The sequence below is a fragment of the Mirounga leonina genome, unplaced genomic scaffold (assembly GCF_011800145.1).
Source record: "Mirounga leonina isolate KUSES-001 unplaced genomic scaffold, KU_Mleo_1.0 Mir_150, whole genome shotgun sequence".
NCBI lineage: Eukaryota > Metazoa > Chordata > Mammalia > Carnivora > Phocidae > Mirounga > Mirounga leonina.
In genome coordinates this window covers 5,770,371-5,789,324 of record NW_023270374.1, presented here as the reverse complement: position 1 = coordinate 5,789,324, position 18,954 = coordinate 5,770,371, and the positions used below count along the sequence as shown (strand labels likewise).

The 18,954-nt window shown below is 46.4% G+C and overlaps 1 protein-coding gene across 15 annotated transcripts in view; it reads left to right on the top strand.

Annotated features, from left to right (window-relative positions):
- The window catches only part of RIN2 (Ras and Rab interactor 2), a 237,165-nt gene that overhangs the window by 189,960 nt on the left and 28,251 nt on the right, over positions 1-18,954 (top strand). For all 15 annotated transcript variants that reach the window (XM_035005760.1, XM_035005759.1, XM_035005761.1 and 12 more), the window contains 4 exons: positions 3,579-3,771; positions 7,638-7,749; positions 12,056-12,128; positions 18,068-18,159. In XM_035005760.1, coding sequence (XP_034861651.1) covers positions 3,579-3,771; positions 7,638-7,749; positions 12,056-12,128; positions 18,068-18,159 — 470 coding nt within the window. The remainder of the gene's footprint in view (positions 1-3,578; positions 3,772-7,637; positions 7,750-12,055; positions 12,129-18,067; positions 18,160-18,954) is intronic.

Below are 18,954 nucleotides of genomic sequence, written 5' to 3'. Positions count from 1 at the left end.
CGATTTATCTTTTATAAACCACTCATTCTTTGCCCCCCCCCCCCCATATGTGCAGGCAGACATCTGTTTTAAGAATCACTGGTTTCTATTAATCTCAGCAGCTTCTGTTTTAGGTTGAATTCCTAGAAGCAGAGCCCAAGGTGCAGATTCCTGTGCCGTGATTTACTGAGATAGGGTCTCAGGAGCAGCCTATGAAGGAGTGAGCAGGGCTGTCTGGGATGAGTAGGAAACCAGGCAGAGATATGGGGGCAACTGGAGGGTAACCTCAGCCTGATGCCACAGGTAGCTCTGCCACATGAAGAGCACCCCGGGGTTGTCTTGCCTGTAGGCAAAAAGGCCATTCCTCTACGCCCTGTATCAGTATGTCATTAGTGCATCAGATCCCAGGGGAGCATGTATACTTTTCCAGGTATGACCAGGACAAGGGGGCAGCCAGCACCCACCACAGTGGGGGCATAGGTCCCCAGGCTGGTAAAGGGGAACGGGGCAGCGCACCAACAGTGTCCAATACAGATTCATTTCCCTCATTAGTTCTTTCCTGAAGGTTGTCTCTGATAAAAGCCAATCGGTCTTTTTTCATTCTTTCTTTCAGTCTATCTTATGATAATACACTATAAACCCCAAATGTCGGAGGGTGAAAGAAAGGTGTTAGCTTAGTCATTTGCAAAGACAAGATCTAATTTATGGTTGCTCCTTGATGAAGCCCCATGAATCTTATTCACTGTCTTCCTGTCTGGACCCGGGCTTTTTAGGCTGAGGTTGGTTGTGAGGACAAAGACCTCTTGAACAACTGAGTTGTCACAGGACGTGCCCTTCTAAGGTAGGAAGAAGCATCCACATATTTACTCACCGCACACATGAGTGTTAGGATTGCCATGTTAGAGATGGTAGAATTTGCTCTTGGTAAAATATCACCAGCCTGAGATGGCAGGGATGGAGAGTTTACTTAGGTTTGGAGAATTCTTTCAGGGGCATGTTACCACCATCCTCACCACCCCCCAAAAGAAAAAACCACCCCACCTCACTGGTTCTGGGTTCCAGTGCACATTTTACTCTTAGATCTCAAGCAAATGCTCCTCAGACTGCAGCATCAGCATCTCCTGGAGCTTGTTAGAAATGCAGAGCCCCACCCCAGGGCTGTGGAATCAGACCCTCTGGGGCTGAAACCAGGAATCTGTAGCTTAACAAACCCCAGGAGATTTCTCTTAGGCTCAAGCGCCAATCCAGTGCAGTGGTTGTAAACTTGGCGGCAAGTTGGAATTGCCTGGGGAAATTTTTAAAATTCTGATGCCTGTGTTCCACCCCAAAGTGTCTGATTTATTTGATCTGGGGTGCAGTCTGGCCATCAAAACATGTTTAAGCTCCAGGCAATTTTATAGGCAGCCAGCATTGAGAATCACTGCTCTAAAGTTGCCTCCATTTACCTCATGTGAAAGGAATTTTAATGCCACTTCATTTTGAAGAGTGCCTTCTTATAGCTGCAAAGATTCACTTCAAAATACCTGGAGGCCCTGGGATGGCATTTGCAGAATGAGAAACTGCTCTTTTTTGGCACAGACTCTCCCATCTGGAAAGTTGTAGCAAAGGTAAAGGAAAACTTTAAGGGGAAACAAAATGTAAATCTTGAATGGAAGCATGAGATTCTTCAGATCTGCAGAAAGTCAAGAATGTGCAGGGAAGGGAAGACATTAGGATGGGGGTCTGGCCAGCCGGTGCACTATCCTTGTGGGTATTGATACTGAGCCTGCTTACCCAAAAATGATTGCCTTAGGTTGGCTTCTTCTGTAGTCAGTCCCACCTCTTAGGAGTGGAGTGGTCCACATGGGAAGAGCACACTTTTTTTTTTTTTTTTTAACATTTTCCCACTCTTGCCTATCATTTGGCTTTATCCTCATAATTCACAATGTTGAAAACTTCATTCAGGCCACACATTTGGGTTTCTTTGGGTTTAGATGTTTGAAGACCATTTGAACCCTAACCTGAACTTGCCCCTTGAAATGTGAATGATCAAGTCTATTATTTTTCACTGGCCACTCCAGGACCAATGTTGATGACCAGCTCATTGAGAGTCAGGGCGTGGTAGAGGGAAAGAGACACCAGAGCCAGGCGCTTTTGGATTGGAATTCCCACCTACTCACTCTCACCAGAGGCATATCCTTGCTTTGAGCAGTTACTCAAGCAGTCTGGGCTTCCCTGTCCCCCCCCCCCCCACCTCCCCTTTTTTAATGCTGGATTCCTGGTACTTGCCTTTGGGGGCTGTTTTAAAGGAAATGATAGAATGTTTGCAAAGGACCTGGCACATAGTAGACCCCACATTGTTATAAGCTCTCCTGTGTTCATGATCTTACTTGTTACCTGTAAAGTTGGAGGAACACCAGACCTCTTGAATTTCTAGCTCTTCCATTTCATGGGTGTTTATAATTCTGGACAGCCCAATACCTTCTTGGGCCTCAGTTTTCTCATTTGTAAAATGGGGATTACATACTCAGTCACAGGATTAGCGTTGGCACCCAAAGACAACTATGGAAATCAATATGATATTTTTTTAGCTGAGATTTCATTCACAGATCATACCTTAAAGTGTATAATTCAGTGATTTTCAGCACGTTCACAAAGTCGTACAGCCATCAACACGTCTGGATCCAGAACATGTTCTTTACCTCAAAAAGGAATTCCACACTGATTAGCAACCACTGCCCATCCCGCCCCCGCCCCCAGTCCCAAGCAACCACTAATCTTTCTGTTTTCTCTATTTGTGTCTAGTCCAGATATTTTGTGTAAGTGGAATCACACAATATTTGTCTCTAGCTGCTTCCACTTAGCATGAAGTCTTCACGGTTCATCCCATTTTGGAGCATGCATCAGTACTCCATTCATAAAAAGAATGAATGAATATTATGACTGAATAAAATTCCATTGAATGGATAGACCACATTTTATTTACCCATTCATTAGGTGATGGAAATTTGGGCTGTTTCCACTTTATGGCAATAATGAACTTATGTTAGTATGATTTTATAAATAGTACAGCATTATTCAACTGTAAGATTTCATTACAAATAATATTAGTAATAAAAATGCCTAGATGTGTGAAAAGAAATGAAATCCAGTTCATTCGGGTACAAAAATGAGTGTGCACGAGTGAGTGTGAATGTTTTGTTTTTGCTTTTAGAGCATGCCATGGTTGTGCTTATGATATATGCTTTTGAGCCATAGGACCTCATGCTGCCATATGGAACGTAGCATTTAGGGTTCTGTGCTCAAATGGTGAAATGGTTTAATGCCAGAAGACAGACTCAACAGCATTCAGGATGTTTAGAACCTTCTGAAAACTGGGTTAGAAATAGAAGGTCTGTTGGGTCTGTCAAATATTCTGTTTAATAGTATAGATATGGAGTGAGAACTAATATGGCTTCTGCCCCCAGAAAGCTTTCAGGCTGGAGGGGAAGACAAGTGAGGTGGGGATGAAAGATGGAGTATGGGCTAGGACAGCTCTAGCCTGGAGACTATAGGATGGTCTCCTCGTCAGAGAAATGGGGCTGCGGCCATTTGACCCCTGCCAATTCTCTTTCTCCTAGCATGGTAAGACACAAGGATGATGGCTTTTCCGAAGAAAAGGATGTGAAGACCTATCCGCGGGACTCTGGCTATGACAGCCTCTCCAACAGGCTCAGCATTTTGGACCGGCTTCTCCACACCCACCCGATCTGGCTGCAGCTGAGTCTGAGTGAGGAGGAGGCAGCGGAAGTCCTCCAGTCCCAGCCTCCAGGGGTAAGACTCAGAATCTCACAGAATTCTGCTTTTTTAAAGAGAAAGACTTGGAGTTCCAGAAAGTTCTTCCTAGGCTGTAGGGAGCATGGCTTCCAGTGTGCATCAGGGTCACAGTGCAAGGGGGATTGTGGGATGTATGGAGGCAGCTCCGAGGAAAAGAGTCCTTCATGGTTTATCTTTCTGTCTTCATTGACTCAGTTACCAAGGGAGGTCCAGGAGTGGGCAGGATGACAGGGCATCTGGGTAATGAGGAGGGCCCCTGGCTGAAGGCCCTGGCTGACTTCTTGGGCCTCAGCACTGAGGATGAGCCTGGTTGTGGAGTCCTCAGTTGCCACTGCTGTTTTCATTTTAAGCTGGAAACCCTGCCAGTGCCCAGCCATCCAACTTGGTACTTCAAAAGTTCCAAAGTTCTGCGTCCATAGACTTGTCTGCTCTGGCTGCTGATATAATCCTGTTTCTCTTGGGTTTCCTCAGTGGTTTCACACAGGGCTCACAGTCCAGCTACCATCTACCCAACAACACCAGTCTCTTAATCAAGACCACTCGATGACTCTATAGAGGTTCCTCAAAAAATGTCATTCAGTGATTGGTGTCCTTTTGCTGTTCAATATGGTAGGCACTTGCCCAGTGTGGCTATTTAAATTTGCACTAATTAAATTAAATTAAAAATTCAGTTCCTCAGTTACACTAGCCACATTTGAGGTGCTCACTAGCCACAGATGGCCGGAGGCTACCATATAGGATGGTGCAGAATATAGAATGTTTCCAACACAGAAGGTTTGTTGGACAGCACTTACATACCATATCTACTTCCCAAAAAAGGATAAATACAATAAAGCACAGATAAAGTAAGACTTGGAACAACTCATGACAAGACATAGAAACTAAGAAATAGATGGAGAAGCAAGGGAAATAAAGGGAAAAAACAAACTCCATCATAGCTGGCTGAGAATGGTTGTAGCAATTGGGCTCAAAAATAAACTTTGGGTTTCCTAACAGCCAGAGCCTCTCCATTATCACTTTTTGACTTATAAGTGGGTCTTTGTTTCTCATCTGACAGAAACAGACAGGACTGAGACTTCTGTTGGAACATGCTCAGGGTGATTAGGTGCAATATTCGATCATCTTTGCGGAAAATTCCTTGGCCAGCATGCCAGGTCGCTGCCTCTAGTCTGGGTCTGTGTGATCAGGACCCACGTCTGTGGGGCCCCTTCTTTTTGGAGGTTGAGTTGTCTGTTCCTGCATTTCTGCACAAAAGTTCTGAAGAGGGAGGTTGCCCTGTTGCTAGGCAACAATTCCCTTCCCTGCTCAGCTTCCCTCCCAGCGTGGGGCACATCCATTCCTGCTGAGACCTGTGGGGAACAAGTCAGGTGGAATGTTCTGTCTGTCTACCTCCTTGATCCCTGGACAGGACCTGTCTGACGAGATAGGGCAAGCTGAGGGCAGGCGGAGGCCAGGCGGAGGACAGGAGCAGCATGGATCAGGAGAGGCCAGAGTGCATTAGAAGCAAGAACGCTGAAGAGAAGGAAAAGCAGGTGTGAGAGGAAGGAAGATTTGAAAGTCCAGTCGTGGTATCATGGGTCCTTGGGGCGCCACCATCCTTATTTCATCTACATCTTAGGACAGGAATCGGCTAACTTTCTGTAAAAGGCCAAAGTATAAATATTTTTGGCTCTGGGGATGCCTGGGGGGCTCAGTTGGTTAAGCGTCTGCCTTCGGCTCAGGTCATGATCCCAGGGTGCTGGGATCGAGTCCCACATTGGGCTCCTTGCTCAGCAGGGAGCCTGCTTCTCCCTCTGCCTGCTCCCCCTGCTTGTTCTCTCTCTCTCTCTCTGATAAATTAAAATATATATATATTTTTTGGCTCTGTAGGCCATACAGTCTGTCAGAACCTCTCAGCACGGGGTGTCTGGGTGGCTCAGATGGTTAAGCGTCTGCCTTCAGCTCAGGTCATGATCCCAGGGTCCTGGGATTGAGCCCCACATCAGGCTCCCTGCTTGGCGGGGAGCCTGCTTCTCCCTCTCCCTCTACTGTTCCTCCTGCTTGTGCTCTCTCGCTCTATCAAATAAATAAATAAAATCTTTAAAAAAAAAAAAAAGAACCTCTCAGCTCCACCTTGTAGTGAAAATGCAACCATAGACAGCATGTAAATGAATGAGTGTGACTTTGTTTCAATAAAGCTTTATTTATAAAAACAGGCAGCAGGATAGATTTGGTCCACAGGCCCAACTTTACCAAACCCTGTTCTAAAGCTTCAGACATTCAGGAAATAAGGTTATACTCTCCCTGACCCCCAAGGTTTAAGAGATCCCCACCTGCACAGGGGAATAATACTTCTACTCCACCAACCAACAGCTGGCTCCCAGCAGTGCTTTGTGCTTTTGTACCCATTGGGATAGTGTTTAGGAAATATCTGTTTCAGTTTTAGGGTGTCTCAGAAACAATGACTCCCAGAACTGGCTATTAGATGTATTCTATCCCATGGCTGCCTCCCCGTGGGTGCTGGGAGAGAAGAGAGAACTCAAAGGTCTTCCTAATTCCCTCTCAGCAGACACCCAATCCCCATAGCCACCCTACCACCCTCCACCCAGAAGAAGTTTCTTAGGAGCTATTGACTGGACATATGGAGGGAAGTGAAGATTAGGTGAAATAGTAAGAGTAAGGGAGCAGAGAGCATGGTGTCCGAATGCAGAGAGAAGGGGAGAAGTGGTTAGAGAAATAAGACAGACAGGATCCTTGGAGAAGGATCATGTACTTAATCCAGAAGGGAACCAGAACTCAGCCAGGCTGTCCCACTGCACACTGTAGGGGGCACCATTTGATTTGTAGCCCAGGTAATTGGTGCCCCCTGGAGTTATGCAGTGCATAGCGGTATAGGGCATACTTGCCTCTGCAGTGTTAGAGGCCAGAATGGTGGCCCAAGATGGGCAGTGGGAGTTGAGTTGGTTCAACGCACATGTCTGAAGACAGTATTAGAAACTGCAGGGAGATTGTCACAAATTGGGGCGAGTCAGGTGTAAATGGACCTGCAGCCCCAGGATTGGCTTCAGTGAACCTCAGGACATACCTCCCCACCTCCCTAATGGGGCAGCCATTTTTAGCTTCAGCGGTTGTCACCGTACCTGGTCTTACCATATCATCCTGTTTTCCAGGAGAGGCTAGAAACTCAGATTTTAATTTTAAAAACCTGCTTTTTCACTCTTGGTAACAAATTTAATTTTCTTTCTTTCTTTCTTTTTTTTTTTTTTTTTTAAGATTTATCTATTTATTTGAGAGAGAGAGAGATAGTGTGCAGCGAGGGGCAGAGGGAGAGAAGCAGACTCCACTAAGCGTGGAGCCCAAAACAGGGCTTGATCCCACAACCCCGAGATCATGACCAGAGCTGAAATTAAGAGTCAGATGCTCAACTGCCGAGGGAGAAGCAGGTGCCCCACAAATTTAATTTTCTCTCATTAATACACCTATGAGCCAAATTAGCCAATGAACTCCCAATTCACCTCCTATGGTTTAGCCATGTTACCCGTGTTTAGAATCTGGGTTTCAGCATGATGCCCATATAAGACACGGGCTGGTGAACACGTAACATGAGCTATAAAACAATCACCAAACTGATAATGCGTCTGCAGACTGAGGGAGCATTAGTCTCATGGAGAAGCTTCTGTTAAAGGGAAAGTAGGATTCTTTTGAAGCGAGGTATCAAAGGAGGGCAGCTGTGGCCTGCTTGTTGAGATTCCCGGGTTGAGCCTTGTGGTTTAGTTATGAAGGTCATTCTAGTCATGGACATCATGTGTGCAGGAACTCCTATGCCCAGTTTCTCACCTTCTAGATATTTCCTAAGCTTGCATTTTTTTTTTCCCCTCCGCCAGATCTTCCTGGTTCGTAAATCCACCAAAATGCAGAAGAAAGTTCTCTCCCTTCGCCTGCCCTGTGAATTTGGAGTCCCACTCAAGGAATTTGCCATAAAGGAAAGCACGTACAGTAAGTGGTCACTGGATGGCGAAGCCCTGGTTGACGGGAGGGCCTGTGGTCGCCCGAGCAAGTGGAAGTGGACAGAGCTTGCCCTTCGAGACAGACAGACATGAATCTGAGTCCTGGCACTGTTACTTCACTCAATGACTGGGCAGGTAGCCTACCCTAGGAGCCTTGGTTTTCTTATCAGGACAATGGAGTGATCGCAGCATCAGGGAGCTGTTAACGGTTTAATAAAACAACCTGTGTGTGCAAAGCGTGCAGCCCACTGCTTGGCACATGGCAGGTTGGCTTTCTTGTCCCCTTCCCAGTTAAGTAGAGCATGGATTTGGTTCCTAGATTTGCTGATGACTAACCCACAGGACAAGCCACAGCAATTGGGCCTTTTTATGGGATGTCATGCGAAAGCATGTGTCTGCACATCTTTGTAAATTACCCTTAAGCGGACGTGTTCCCTCCAGACAATCACTGTTCAGTCGTCTGTGAAATGCAGCTCATCAGAGGCAGAATCCAGCCCTCTGAAAAAATCAGCCGGCAGAAGTTTTGAAGGAAGAGTGGTGGCTTTGGTTTTCTTCTGCTATTTGGCAATCCCTGAAAACGTGAAGTCTCGGGAGGCCGCGTTTTAAATATAAAAGGGGACACACAGTGCTGGTGTCCGGCAGCCTCCAGGAAAGGATCCGTAGTGTCTCTGTGCCCCAAAGGGGAAAGCTTCACTGACAGCACAGGTTAGCAAGCTGAGGCAGGAGAGGTGAGTTTGGAAGCCCGGCGACTCTGTCAATAGCAAGACTGAGACCAGGACATTTGCTTGCTTCCCGATTTCCACCTAAGCAAGCCTCAGTCCCTGCATTTGAAGAAAACGAAGGTACTGAGGTTAGTTTAAGGGCAAGGAAGAGATTATACTTAGCCCGGAGTTCATAGTCTCCCTGAACCAAATGGCCTTCACAGAGTCTAGAGGAGACGTTTCCAGCAGAAGTAAAACCTGCCAGCCTCTTTGTGGCCAGCCTCAGGTTCAGCTGTCAACCTGGGCCTTGAGATGTGTTTCCTCCAGGCTCCACAAGGTCACTGATGCACGGAAAACCTCCACGAGCGGTCAGTGACCCTGGCGCATGGCTTATACCTCAAATTTTAAGTGAGGGAAGGCAATGCTGAGGTGGCTTTTGGAAGTTGGCTAGCCAAGAAGTGATAGATGTAAGTGGTTTTTACATCCCTTCTAATATCCAAAGTGAAGCATGATAAGTTAGCCTGGAAGCCCCCTCTTTGTCCCCCTACAGTAAGTACAGTTAGTGTTCGTACTTTAAAACTTTCTTGGTGTTCATCTCAGATTCCTCCCAGCTAAAGATTTTTCCTCTTGATTGTGTCAAGACTTTTATCAATTCCCTCTTCCTATCCAGGGGACTTACAGTGGTTGAAGAAGCTGGTCTGAGCAAAACATTCCTTTGTAACTAGTTACCACAGATCTTGGTGCAGCCATGATAGCCCCTTCCTGGCCAGGGCCTGGCTTCTCTATGAACGGAGGTGGATTGAGAAAGGAAGGGCTTGCTAGGAAAACAGATATTTTGTCACAACATCTGGACAGTATGGTTTAATAATAAAGACCAGCTCATACTTGTATAGACTGCTTTCACATGAATTACTCCATTTTTAATTTAATTGTATTGTATTGTATTGTATTGTATTTTTTTAGGTAATAAACAGATTTTACTTGCATAACTGGCATTATGACAATCAAGCCTGTAAGGCTAGAGGCAAAAGGAACTGCACATGAGTACTATACTGTAGTTATAAAAGTGGCTTCCCACAGGGGGACAGGTTAACAGTTCTGACGCCACTATACATGTATACTGGACTTTATGAAGTAAATGGTGGCAGATGGTGGGAGGCATGTTTCTCACTGTTGGAGGGTAAGTTACAGATAAACAAGCGCAGGAGACTAGAATGATCCACATGGTAAGGATTAGTGTTGGATCATCAGTAAGAACTCAGGTTTCTCTTGATACTGATACAGATGGTTACATACAGGGAATATTTGTAGTTACATGTATTTACACAGGTTACTATACACTCATATATTTGGTCTGTCAGCTGAGAGAATAACACCTAAAAGAAGCAATACCCCAGTAGGAACCAGCACACCTAATGCCCAGGTCTTGGTGTTTGCTTATTTGTTTACTTTTATTTATTTATTTTCTTTTTACTTAAATTTGACATGGTTAACATACACTGCAATATTGGTTTCTGGAGTAGAATTCAGTGACTTATCACCTACATACAATTACTCCATTTTTTAAAAATTTCAGTTCCCACTCCTACCCTTCTGGAAGAGAGGGAAAGTACTATTCTTGTCCATTGTACAGATGAGAAAAGCAAGGCTCAGAGAGGTTAACCTACCCCACATTGGCTTCCTCCTACTCAGCTCATGAAATCATGGTGCAAGTGTATGTTTCTGTTTCTGTCTGTCTGTCATGGTGCACGTGTATGTTTCTGTCTGTCTGTCATGGCGCATGTGTATGTTTCTGCTTCTGTCTGTCTGTCATGGTGCACGTGTGTGTTTCTGTCTGTCTGTCATGGTGCACGTGTATGTTTCTGCTTCTGTCTGTCTGTCATGGTGCACGTGTATGTTTCTGCTTCTGTCTGTCATGGTGCACGTGTATGTTTCTTTTCTGTCTGTCATGGTGCACGTGTATGTTTCTGCTTCTGTCTGTCTGTCATGGTGCACGTGTATGTTTCTGCTTCTGTCTGTCTGTCATGGTGCACGTGTATGTTTCTGCTTCTGTCTGTCATGGTGCACGTGTATGTTTCTGTCTATCTGTCTGTCATGGTGCACGTGTATGTTTCTGTCTGTCTGTCATGGTGCACGTGTATGTTTCTGTTTCTGTCTGTCATGGTGCACGTGTATGTTTCTGCTTCTGTCTGTCTGTCATGGTGCACATGTATGTTTCTGTCTGTCTGTCTGTCATGGTGCACGTGTATGTTTCTGTCTATCTGTCTGTCATGGTGCACGTGTATGTTTCTGTTTCTGTCTGTCATGGTGCACGTGTATGTTTCTGCTTCTGTCTGTCTGTCATGGTGCACGTGTATGTTTCTGTTTCTGTCTGTCTGTCATGGTGCACGTGTATGTTTCTGTCTGTCTGTCTGTCATGGTGCACGTGTATGTTTCTGTCTGTCTGTCATGGTGCGTCTGTAGAGGCATAAGTGCGTTTGCGGGTGCTACGGAGATACTAAATAAGCAAAGACAACATACGCACATAACAAGCAACACGAATGAGGATATGCAGTGTTATAATAGGGAGAAAAATGCATCTGATTGAGGAACAGAGGAAATCTTCACAAAGCTGAAGCTATTTGGAATGTTTTTGGAAGGATGACTGCCTGAGTGGCATTTTGGCCGACACGGCGTGAGGAGTGGTTGGCAAATACATAAGTATCTGAAGTCAAACCACTCGCTGTCCTGCCATTTGGAAGATGTGCAAGATGGCTCACCGTCTTGCCAGCACATGGTCGCTGGGAAGCTTGTGCACTTGGTGGTGGTGGTGGTTGCGGGTGAGGGCACTTGAAGTAAATGGGGTTTAGAGTCTTCCCTACTGACTTTATCCCAAAGCTAATTTCCTGGAACCTTGTGTTTTCCTCCAAGCTTTGTACTCCTTTTGCCTTGTGTCTTAACCAGAGGTGGCCTGTTTTGGAAGAGAGGAATGTGACCCAGGAGGTCCACCCAAGGAGGGTCAAGGGCAGTGGGGGCTCTGGCGTTTCCTCAGCACTGTTGTATGCTCATGGCCTCTCGTGCTGACCTGAGTGGCCCCTTGTCCCCTGCCCAACTTTGCGTTTGAATTTTTTTTTTTTTTAAGATTTTATTTATTTATTTGACAGAGAGAGACACAGCGAGAGAGGGAACACAAGCAGGGGGAGTGGGAGAGGGGGAAGCAGGCTTCCCAAGGAGCAGGGAGCCCGATGCGGGGCTCGATCCCAGGACCCCGGGATCATGACCTGAGCCGAAGGCAGTCGCTTAACCAACTGAGCCACCCAGGCGCCCCATGTGTTTGAGTTTTTTAAAAAGATAGTTGTGCAGTTTGAGCCCGTGCTGGTCTGTTTACCAAGCACTGGAGCCTGTGCTCCGAATGAGTCAGGGCCTGAACTTCTAGGCCATGGACTCTCTGCTGGCCTGTTTCTGGTGACACACGTCCTCCCCACAGCTGGTTCTGATGAGCCGCACAGAGCACAGTGAGGGTCCTACATGCACAGCGGACAACACCCGAGGGCCTTTCGTTTCCCAGAACAATGCTCCGGGACACTCAGCTGGTTTCTGAAATCTCTTTTGCAGCCTTTTCCCTGGAAGGCTCAGGAATCAGTTTTGCGGATTTATTCCGGCTCATTGCTTTCTACTGCATCAGCAGGTAAGACTCTCCACCTCTTATGATTTCAAGTACCTGCTTGGTGTATGCAATATAAACAGCCCCGGGGTTTCTTTTTTTTTTTTTTTTTTTTTTTTTTAAGATTTTATTTATTTATTTGAGACAGAGAGAATGAGAGACAGAGAGCATGAGAGGGAGGAGGGTCAGAGGGAGAAGCAGACTCCCCGCCGAGCAGGGAGCCCGATGCGGGACTCGATCCTGGGACTCCAGGATCATGACCTGAGCCGAAGGCAGTCGCCTAACTGAGCCACCCAGGTGCCCTATTGAGGTGTATTTTATATGCCTTAAAATTCACATTTAAAATGTACAATTTGATGATTTTTAGTAAATGTACAGAGTTGTGCAAAGATCACCACAATCCAGTTTTAGAATTACAGGCAGAGTTCATTTTATTTTATTTTATTTTATTTTATTTTTTTAAAGATTTTATTTATTTATTTGAGACAGAGAGAATGAGAGAGAGAGAGCACATGAGAGCGGGGAGGGTCAGAGGGAGAAGCAGGCTCCCCGCAGAGCAGGGAGCCCGATGCGGGACTTGATCCAGGGACTCCAGGATCATGACCTGAGCCGAAGGCAGTCGCTTAACCAACTGAGCCACCCAGGCGCCCAGCCCCGGGGTTTCTTGATGAGAGCGGGGAAGAGGGGTCTGGGAGGCTTGCTGCCTTTTAGATGTCCCTAGAAGGATTGGCAGATGGGCTACCGAATTAAAACAATCACCAAGTCCCCTCTGCCAGGCTTAAGATCAGAATACTACCCTGGCCCCTCTGAATTAATATGCCCGTGTCTTCAAGCTGTCCCCATGGTTCCTTTCACCTAGACCTGTCAAGCAGGGGAAATACACACACATGTACACATACACGCACACACAGAAAGGGACCCACGATGCAGACCTCTAACATTTAAAGGTCCCTGACAATGTTTCTGAAAACTCTCCAGGGGATGCAGTTCATGCTAGAAATACAGGCTCCGTAAACCAGCCCATAAATCTTACATCACTGTCCTATGGGCCCACTTGGTGCTCATGCCCTTTTTGTAACTAAAGCAACTGTGTTAAACTAGAAGTAGTTCAGCCCCAGATCACCGTGTTAGTAAGTGTGGGGAGGCTGTGAGTTGTTGAAGGCTCCCCCCGTTTCTTTCCTTTCCAGCCATCATAGTTTGTCAAATGGAGGGTTCATTTGGTGATTCAGAATCCATAGTCTTCATCTGCATAGGCTGACGTTGCCTCCACGTAGGGCCACAGGGCTCAGTTGGCCCCCTTGGCTTCTCTGTGTGCCTGGTGCAGCCGATGGAGTGCAGACAGGCATGCGTTCCGGGTTGTTTCCAAAGTTCATGTCTCCTAGCCATCCCAGTCTGAAATGGAGAAGCTTATGTGGGGTTCCATTCCTTTATATTAGTTTAAGGGTCAAGTTAGTTCTCAAAGACGGAGTTAGACGTTTGTTGTACCTGTTGGGCTAGACCCTCCCAGGGGCAGGCACTGAGCTGTTGATCCCTAGACGTCACCAGGCCAGCAAAGCCACACAGTCAATGGCCTGAGGGTGGGGAGGCACTATCAGTGGGGGCATCCGGTGCTGAGTACCCGGAGGAAGAAAAAAGGGGCTTCCTCTAGAGTTGGACCCAGTGGGCAAGAGCCCTTGGCTTATGTGAGGATGAGTATCGGCTGCCCAAAGAGAACAAAAAGCCAGTGCAGAAGCCTCCCCACTAGCCCCAGGAATCTACACCTGGTCTGGATTGAGGCCAACCAGTTCCCAAAAGTGAATTTCAACACTAACATGTTGATCAGAGGTGAAGTTGGCCAATGCTCACTCTTCAGAGTTGGCTTGTTGACTGTCCTGTTGTTGCGAAAAATCGTTACGCTTATAAAGGAGTATTTGGCAGCAGCCCCCAAAAGATACCATCTCTCCCCTCAGTATTCATGACGCTGGTATACCTGCTGTCCACGGCTGTTTGATGGCTGAAGGAGGTAAAGCACAAGAAAGCCTTCTCTACGCTACAAAGTATGATACCAATATAAAGTGCTGATGGAAAAGTCCCCACGTTGACATTTTGTGATCAGAGAGCCCTAAGATTCATTTTCCTATTTTTTCCCCTCAAAATGCAAAAGTTCTTCATGTTTTTGTTTCTCCTCTAATGCTTTATATTACTCATTTACCTAAGTCAGTGTTCTTAGGCATCAGTACTTGATTTGACCCAGTCTGACCACAATATTTTTGAAATGTTCTAGTTGGTTACTGGTCCGTAAATGTATTCACAGAGAAAAAGTGGTTGGGTTTTCAGCCCCGGTGTCCCCCGGAATGCATATGCAGAGGTGCACTAGGCTAGAGAATTCATGAATCAGTCAGCATGTGGCTTGCCACATCAGGAAGGTACATGAAGAGTCAGGCTGAGGACACACATGAGATGCAAGCATTGGCCATGAATTCCTGGTTGCTCCCTGGCACTCGGCATCCTCAGTGTCATGGAGAGCGCCGCCTCGCAAACTTTTCTGCACGCTGGCATCACCTGGAATCTTGTTAGAATGCAGATTCTGATTCAGGGGGTCTGGGGCAGCGTCTGAGAGTCTGCTTTTCCAACAGTCTCCCAGGTCATGAGGCCAATGCTGCTGGTCCTACAGTTACACTTTGAGTAGCAAAGGGCTAGAGGAAATAATAATTCTTAATTATCACTAATTAAGTATAATGATAATTTCAGGGGCTTTCTTTATAGGTGCCAGGTCCCATATATACACTATTTCTAATCCTCGTGGCAACCCTGGAAGACACCATGGCTCAGAGAGTGGGACACTAGCCCATGATCATTCAGTTAATATGTGGCAGATACTGGATTTAAACCCAGGCCTGCCTTGATGCTAGAGCTCATATCTTGCCACTGTACAGCGCCCCTCCATGGACCTTGGGGTCCAATGTACCTGGGGTCCCGGCCCCACTTAATTCCACATTAGCTCTGTGAGTGGGTTCAGGGACCTCCGCATTTATGCTATCCTGCGCTCCTGATCCACGGAATGGGAGACCTCAGAGATTCTTCCCAGGGGCCTGTGTGGGTCCGACGTGAGGTACAGTGCTTGATGCAATAGTAGGTGCTCACTAGTTAGTCTCCTCCCCTTTAGAAACATGACATTAGAGCAAAGGTTCAAAAGTAAATTATGTGTGTCCTAAAACTCTTGAGTGAAACATTTATACCTAAGTTGGCTTTATTTTGTCTGCTACGTAGGTTTTAGAATCCGGGCTCCTTTCCTTAACAGGATGAAGTAAGAGGGAAGCGACTGTGTGTGTGTGTGTGTGTGTGTTTGTGAGGAGATGCTATGTTTTACCCTTAGCTAGTGCAGTGGAAGAGGACTCGTGCGCAACATCTAATTTTCCAGGAGATCAAAGCGGAAAACCACCCATTAGTAAAATACAGGCATGGTTTCCTGTCATACGTGCCCTTAAGAAAAACCAAAACCAGCCATGTGATGTTTAGGCTCCGGGTACTACATTAGGCAAGGTAAAAGCTTAAAATAAACATAGGTTGGTTTTGTCGTATGTGGCTTTCCCCCCAATTGTCTAAAGAAAGAAGATTTTAATTAAGTTTGTACAGCCATAGAAACATATATTTATATGATGCTTTGGCGTTACAAAGGTCTGCTTCCCATTAATCTTCCTTTAAGACTATAATCTGAGTCATTGCCTCTCCCCGGTCGGGCAGCAGCTATTATAAACGCTGCCATCCCCTGAGGCTTCGCCTGCTTCATCCAGAACAGATGCAAGTGGACAAGAAGAAGGAAGTGTTCACACCATTTGGAGGCAGACGAAAGGGTTCCTGGAAACGGGGTGACCCAGGCTTGACAACTCAGGAAAGAGCCGCCTCCTGACCGCCAACCCCTATTATTTATGTGAGCAGTATATTAGAGGCCATGCGACAAATCACATTGTATTCATGTTTTACTCTTTTCATTGACCTTAGTAATTTGTTGTTCATTGTCAACAGCTTCAGGGGTTCCAGAATTCTCTGGTCATCCAGATTTAATCTGATTCAGTTTAGAATGTTGCTTAATCTTACTGTAAACAATGAGTTGTTTGGGATAGTTATTCTCTTCAATGGAAATTTTCACAGCATCTTGTGTAGACAAAATATAGGCAGAAGCTCTACATTTTGTCCCTCACTTACTCCGCCTCAGCCATGATGGCCTCCTTGCTGTTCTTCATATATGCCAGACCCTCTCCCACCCCAGGGCCTTTGCACCTGCTGCTCCCTCTGCCTAGAAAGTTCTTTCTTTCATGGTTTACCCCTGGCCCCCTTTAGATCTTCAGTCAAATGCTGCCTGCTCATGAGGTCTTCTCTGGCCAACTCTCACTGGCCAACTCTCAGTTGAATACTCTTTGTTATTCCCCTTTTGCACGTTTTTTAAAAATCTGTGGCATACATCCCCTTCTTATGTATTCTATGAAATGCATATTCGTTCATTGTCTTTTGGTGTCCACTGGAGTGAAACTCCATGCAGGCAGGCAGGGTATTTTGTCTGTTTGTTCTCAGCACCTAGATGATGTTGAATGAAGGAATGAATTCCTTTTTTTTTTTAAGATTTATTTATTTATTTGAGAGAGAGAGAGAGAGAGAAAGAGAGAGCATGAGCAGGGGGAGGGGCAGAAGGAGAGGGAGAGAGGGACCTCAAGCAGACTCCCCGCTGAGCACAGAGCCTGACGCAGGGCTCGATCCCAGGACCCTGAGATTGTGACCTGAGCCAAAACCGAGAGTTGGCTGCTTAACTGACTGCGCCACCCAGGCGCCCCTGAGTTCTTTTTTTGTAAGACCTATACCACCACTGAAAAAAATTTATTTTTGGATAAGTCACCATTGTTATTGCATATTCATTCATTCATTTATTCGAAACATGCTTTCTCCCTGTCGGTATCAGGCAAGGCCTTGTGTGAGCCCTGGGGAGCGGGGAATCACCAATGTTTATCCCTTGTATATGAAAATGAGCAGATGTTTGTTAGGTCTGCTTTTGCCCTTTTGGAGAAAGCAGGAGGTCATGGTCCATGTACTTACTGGTGGTGACACTATTCACTGGCCGTGGAAGGACCCTGGTGGCAGCTCCGCTCAGCTCCTTCCTGTTGGGCCTTTTGGTCTGTGATGGTGGGTGCGTGTGTTTGCTGGTGCACACATGATCCCATGCTGCTTGGGGGCAGGGTTGTTGCATGAAGTCATTTCCATTTGCCTCCCTACTCAGCACGGTGCAGGGGCAGCAGCAGCAGCATCGCCTGGGAGCGTGGCAGAAATGTCCAGCCTCACCCAGACCTCCTGAATCAGAGCCGCAGTAAAACAAGACTCCCAGGGATTCATGTGCACATTACAGATAGAGAAGCACTACCTTAAAACAAGAGGCAGTTTTGTCTCCAGCACACAAAGCACAACGCATGGGCTCTAGCTGGAAGATGTCAAAGTAAAACCAACAGATAGTGGTGGAGAAACTGCCGTGTGTAAGGAAGTGAGATCATAAATCTTGGTTTAGGATTACACAGTCCTGTTCAATGAGTTGGGGCCCAATGTTCGGAACATGCAGCAAATGAGTACATAATGTTTTATGTGTATATATGTAAGATCCACCAACATAAGGATTCTGATATTAACGCTAGATACATTTCAACTACCCCGGGAAGGAAATTTGGTCCTCGCTACCGATACCAAAACCAGTCAGCCTGTCATCTCTCAGGTTGTCCCGAGTGTGTTCCTAGAGTCAAGAATAGTAATCCTGCGGTCCCGTCCCCAGTAAAGACAAGGCCTGGTTAGGTAGGATGTAGTGTCTCCTTAGGACATTTCAGCTGAAGCTAAAACATCTCCTTAGGACATTTCAGTTGAAGCTAAAACATCCCTAGGATGGATATGCAAACAAGAGATAGAAACAAGACATATAATTACAAATATTCTCTCTTTTGAAAAATCAGGGACGTTCTGCCGTTTACCTTGAAGTTGCCTTATGCCATTTCAACAGCCAAGACTGAGGCTCGGCTTGAAGAACTAGCCCAGCTGGGACTAAGTAAGTGGGTGCCCCTGCCCAGGTCTCTCCTGAAATGAATCTATGGAGCAGAGTCAGTGTTAGGCTGGCTGGTGATACACTGTTCCATCGAAAAATAATCCCCAACTCCATGGCAAAACGTGGCCTGCAGGTCCATGAGGTCCCTGAATCACACCTGCTGAGAGTCTTTTTCTAAGTCAAATATTGAACTGTCTCTCAGAGGCAAGCCCTCCGTTTGCCTGGGTCGCCTGGGTCACCCCCACATCTCCCCAGTGACTCCCATCAGGTTTAAGCTACCCTAAACGTCCAAGTCCTAACGGAACACAAACTTCTGTAATGGGTTGTGTCTTTCTTTCCTTTCTGCGGCATCCTACTGGGAAAGGGGGTGCTTGGCAGAAAGGGAAATAGCACAGCACATCTCATGTGCACGAGTTTTGTTCTGGAAGAACACACGGGAATCGACAGCACTTCTGTGCTTTGGGGAATTTGACCGTGCAGGCATCTCGAGTAACATCTGTCTCACTTCCTCTCTTGTTCAATTTCAGTCCTGGTGTCCTGAGTCATGTCCCCTATGCTGCCACGCATCCTCGCTCTGGCCAGCTGGGCACTGGCTTCCCCCTCCTGCCCCTTTGCCAATGCCCCTAAACGCAACATCATGCTTCTGGACAGTGGTTGACAATGGATCGGGACATACATTTCACCCAATTTCACTTCCTTGTGCCATTGCCATGAAGAATCTTTGTGGGTTTAACTTTGGGAGGGGAGCTTTCCCCCTAGATTGAAAGGGGAGATTCTCTTAAGATTTTTAGGACTTCA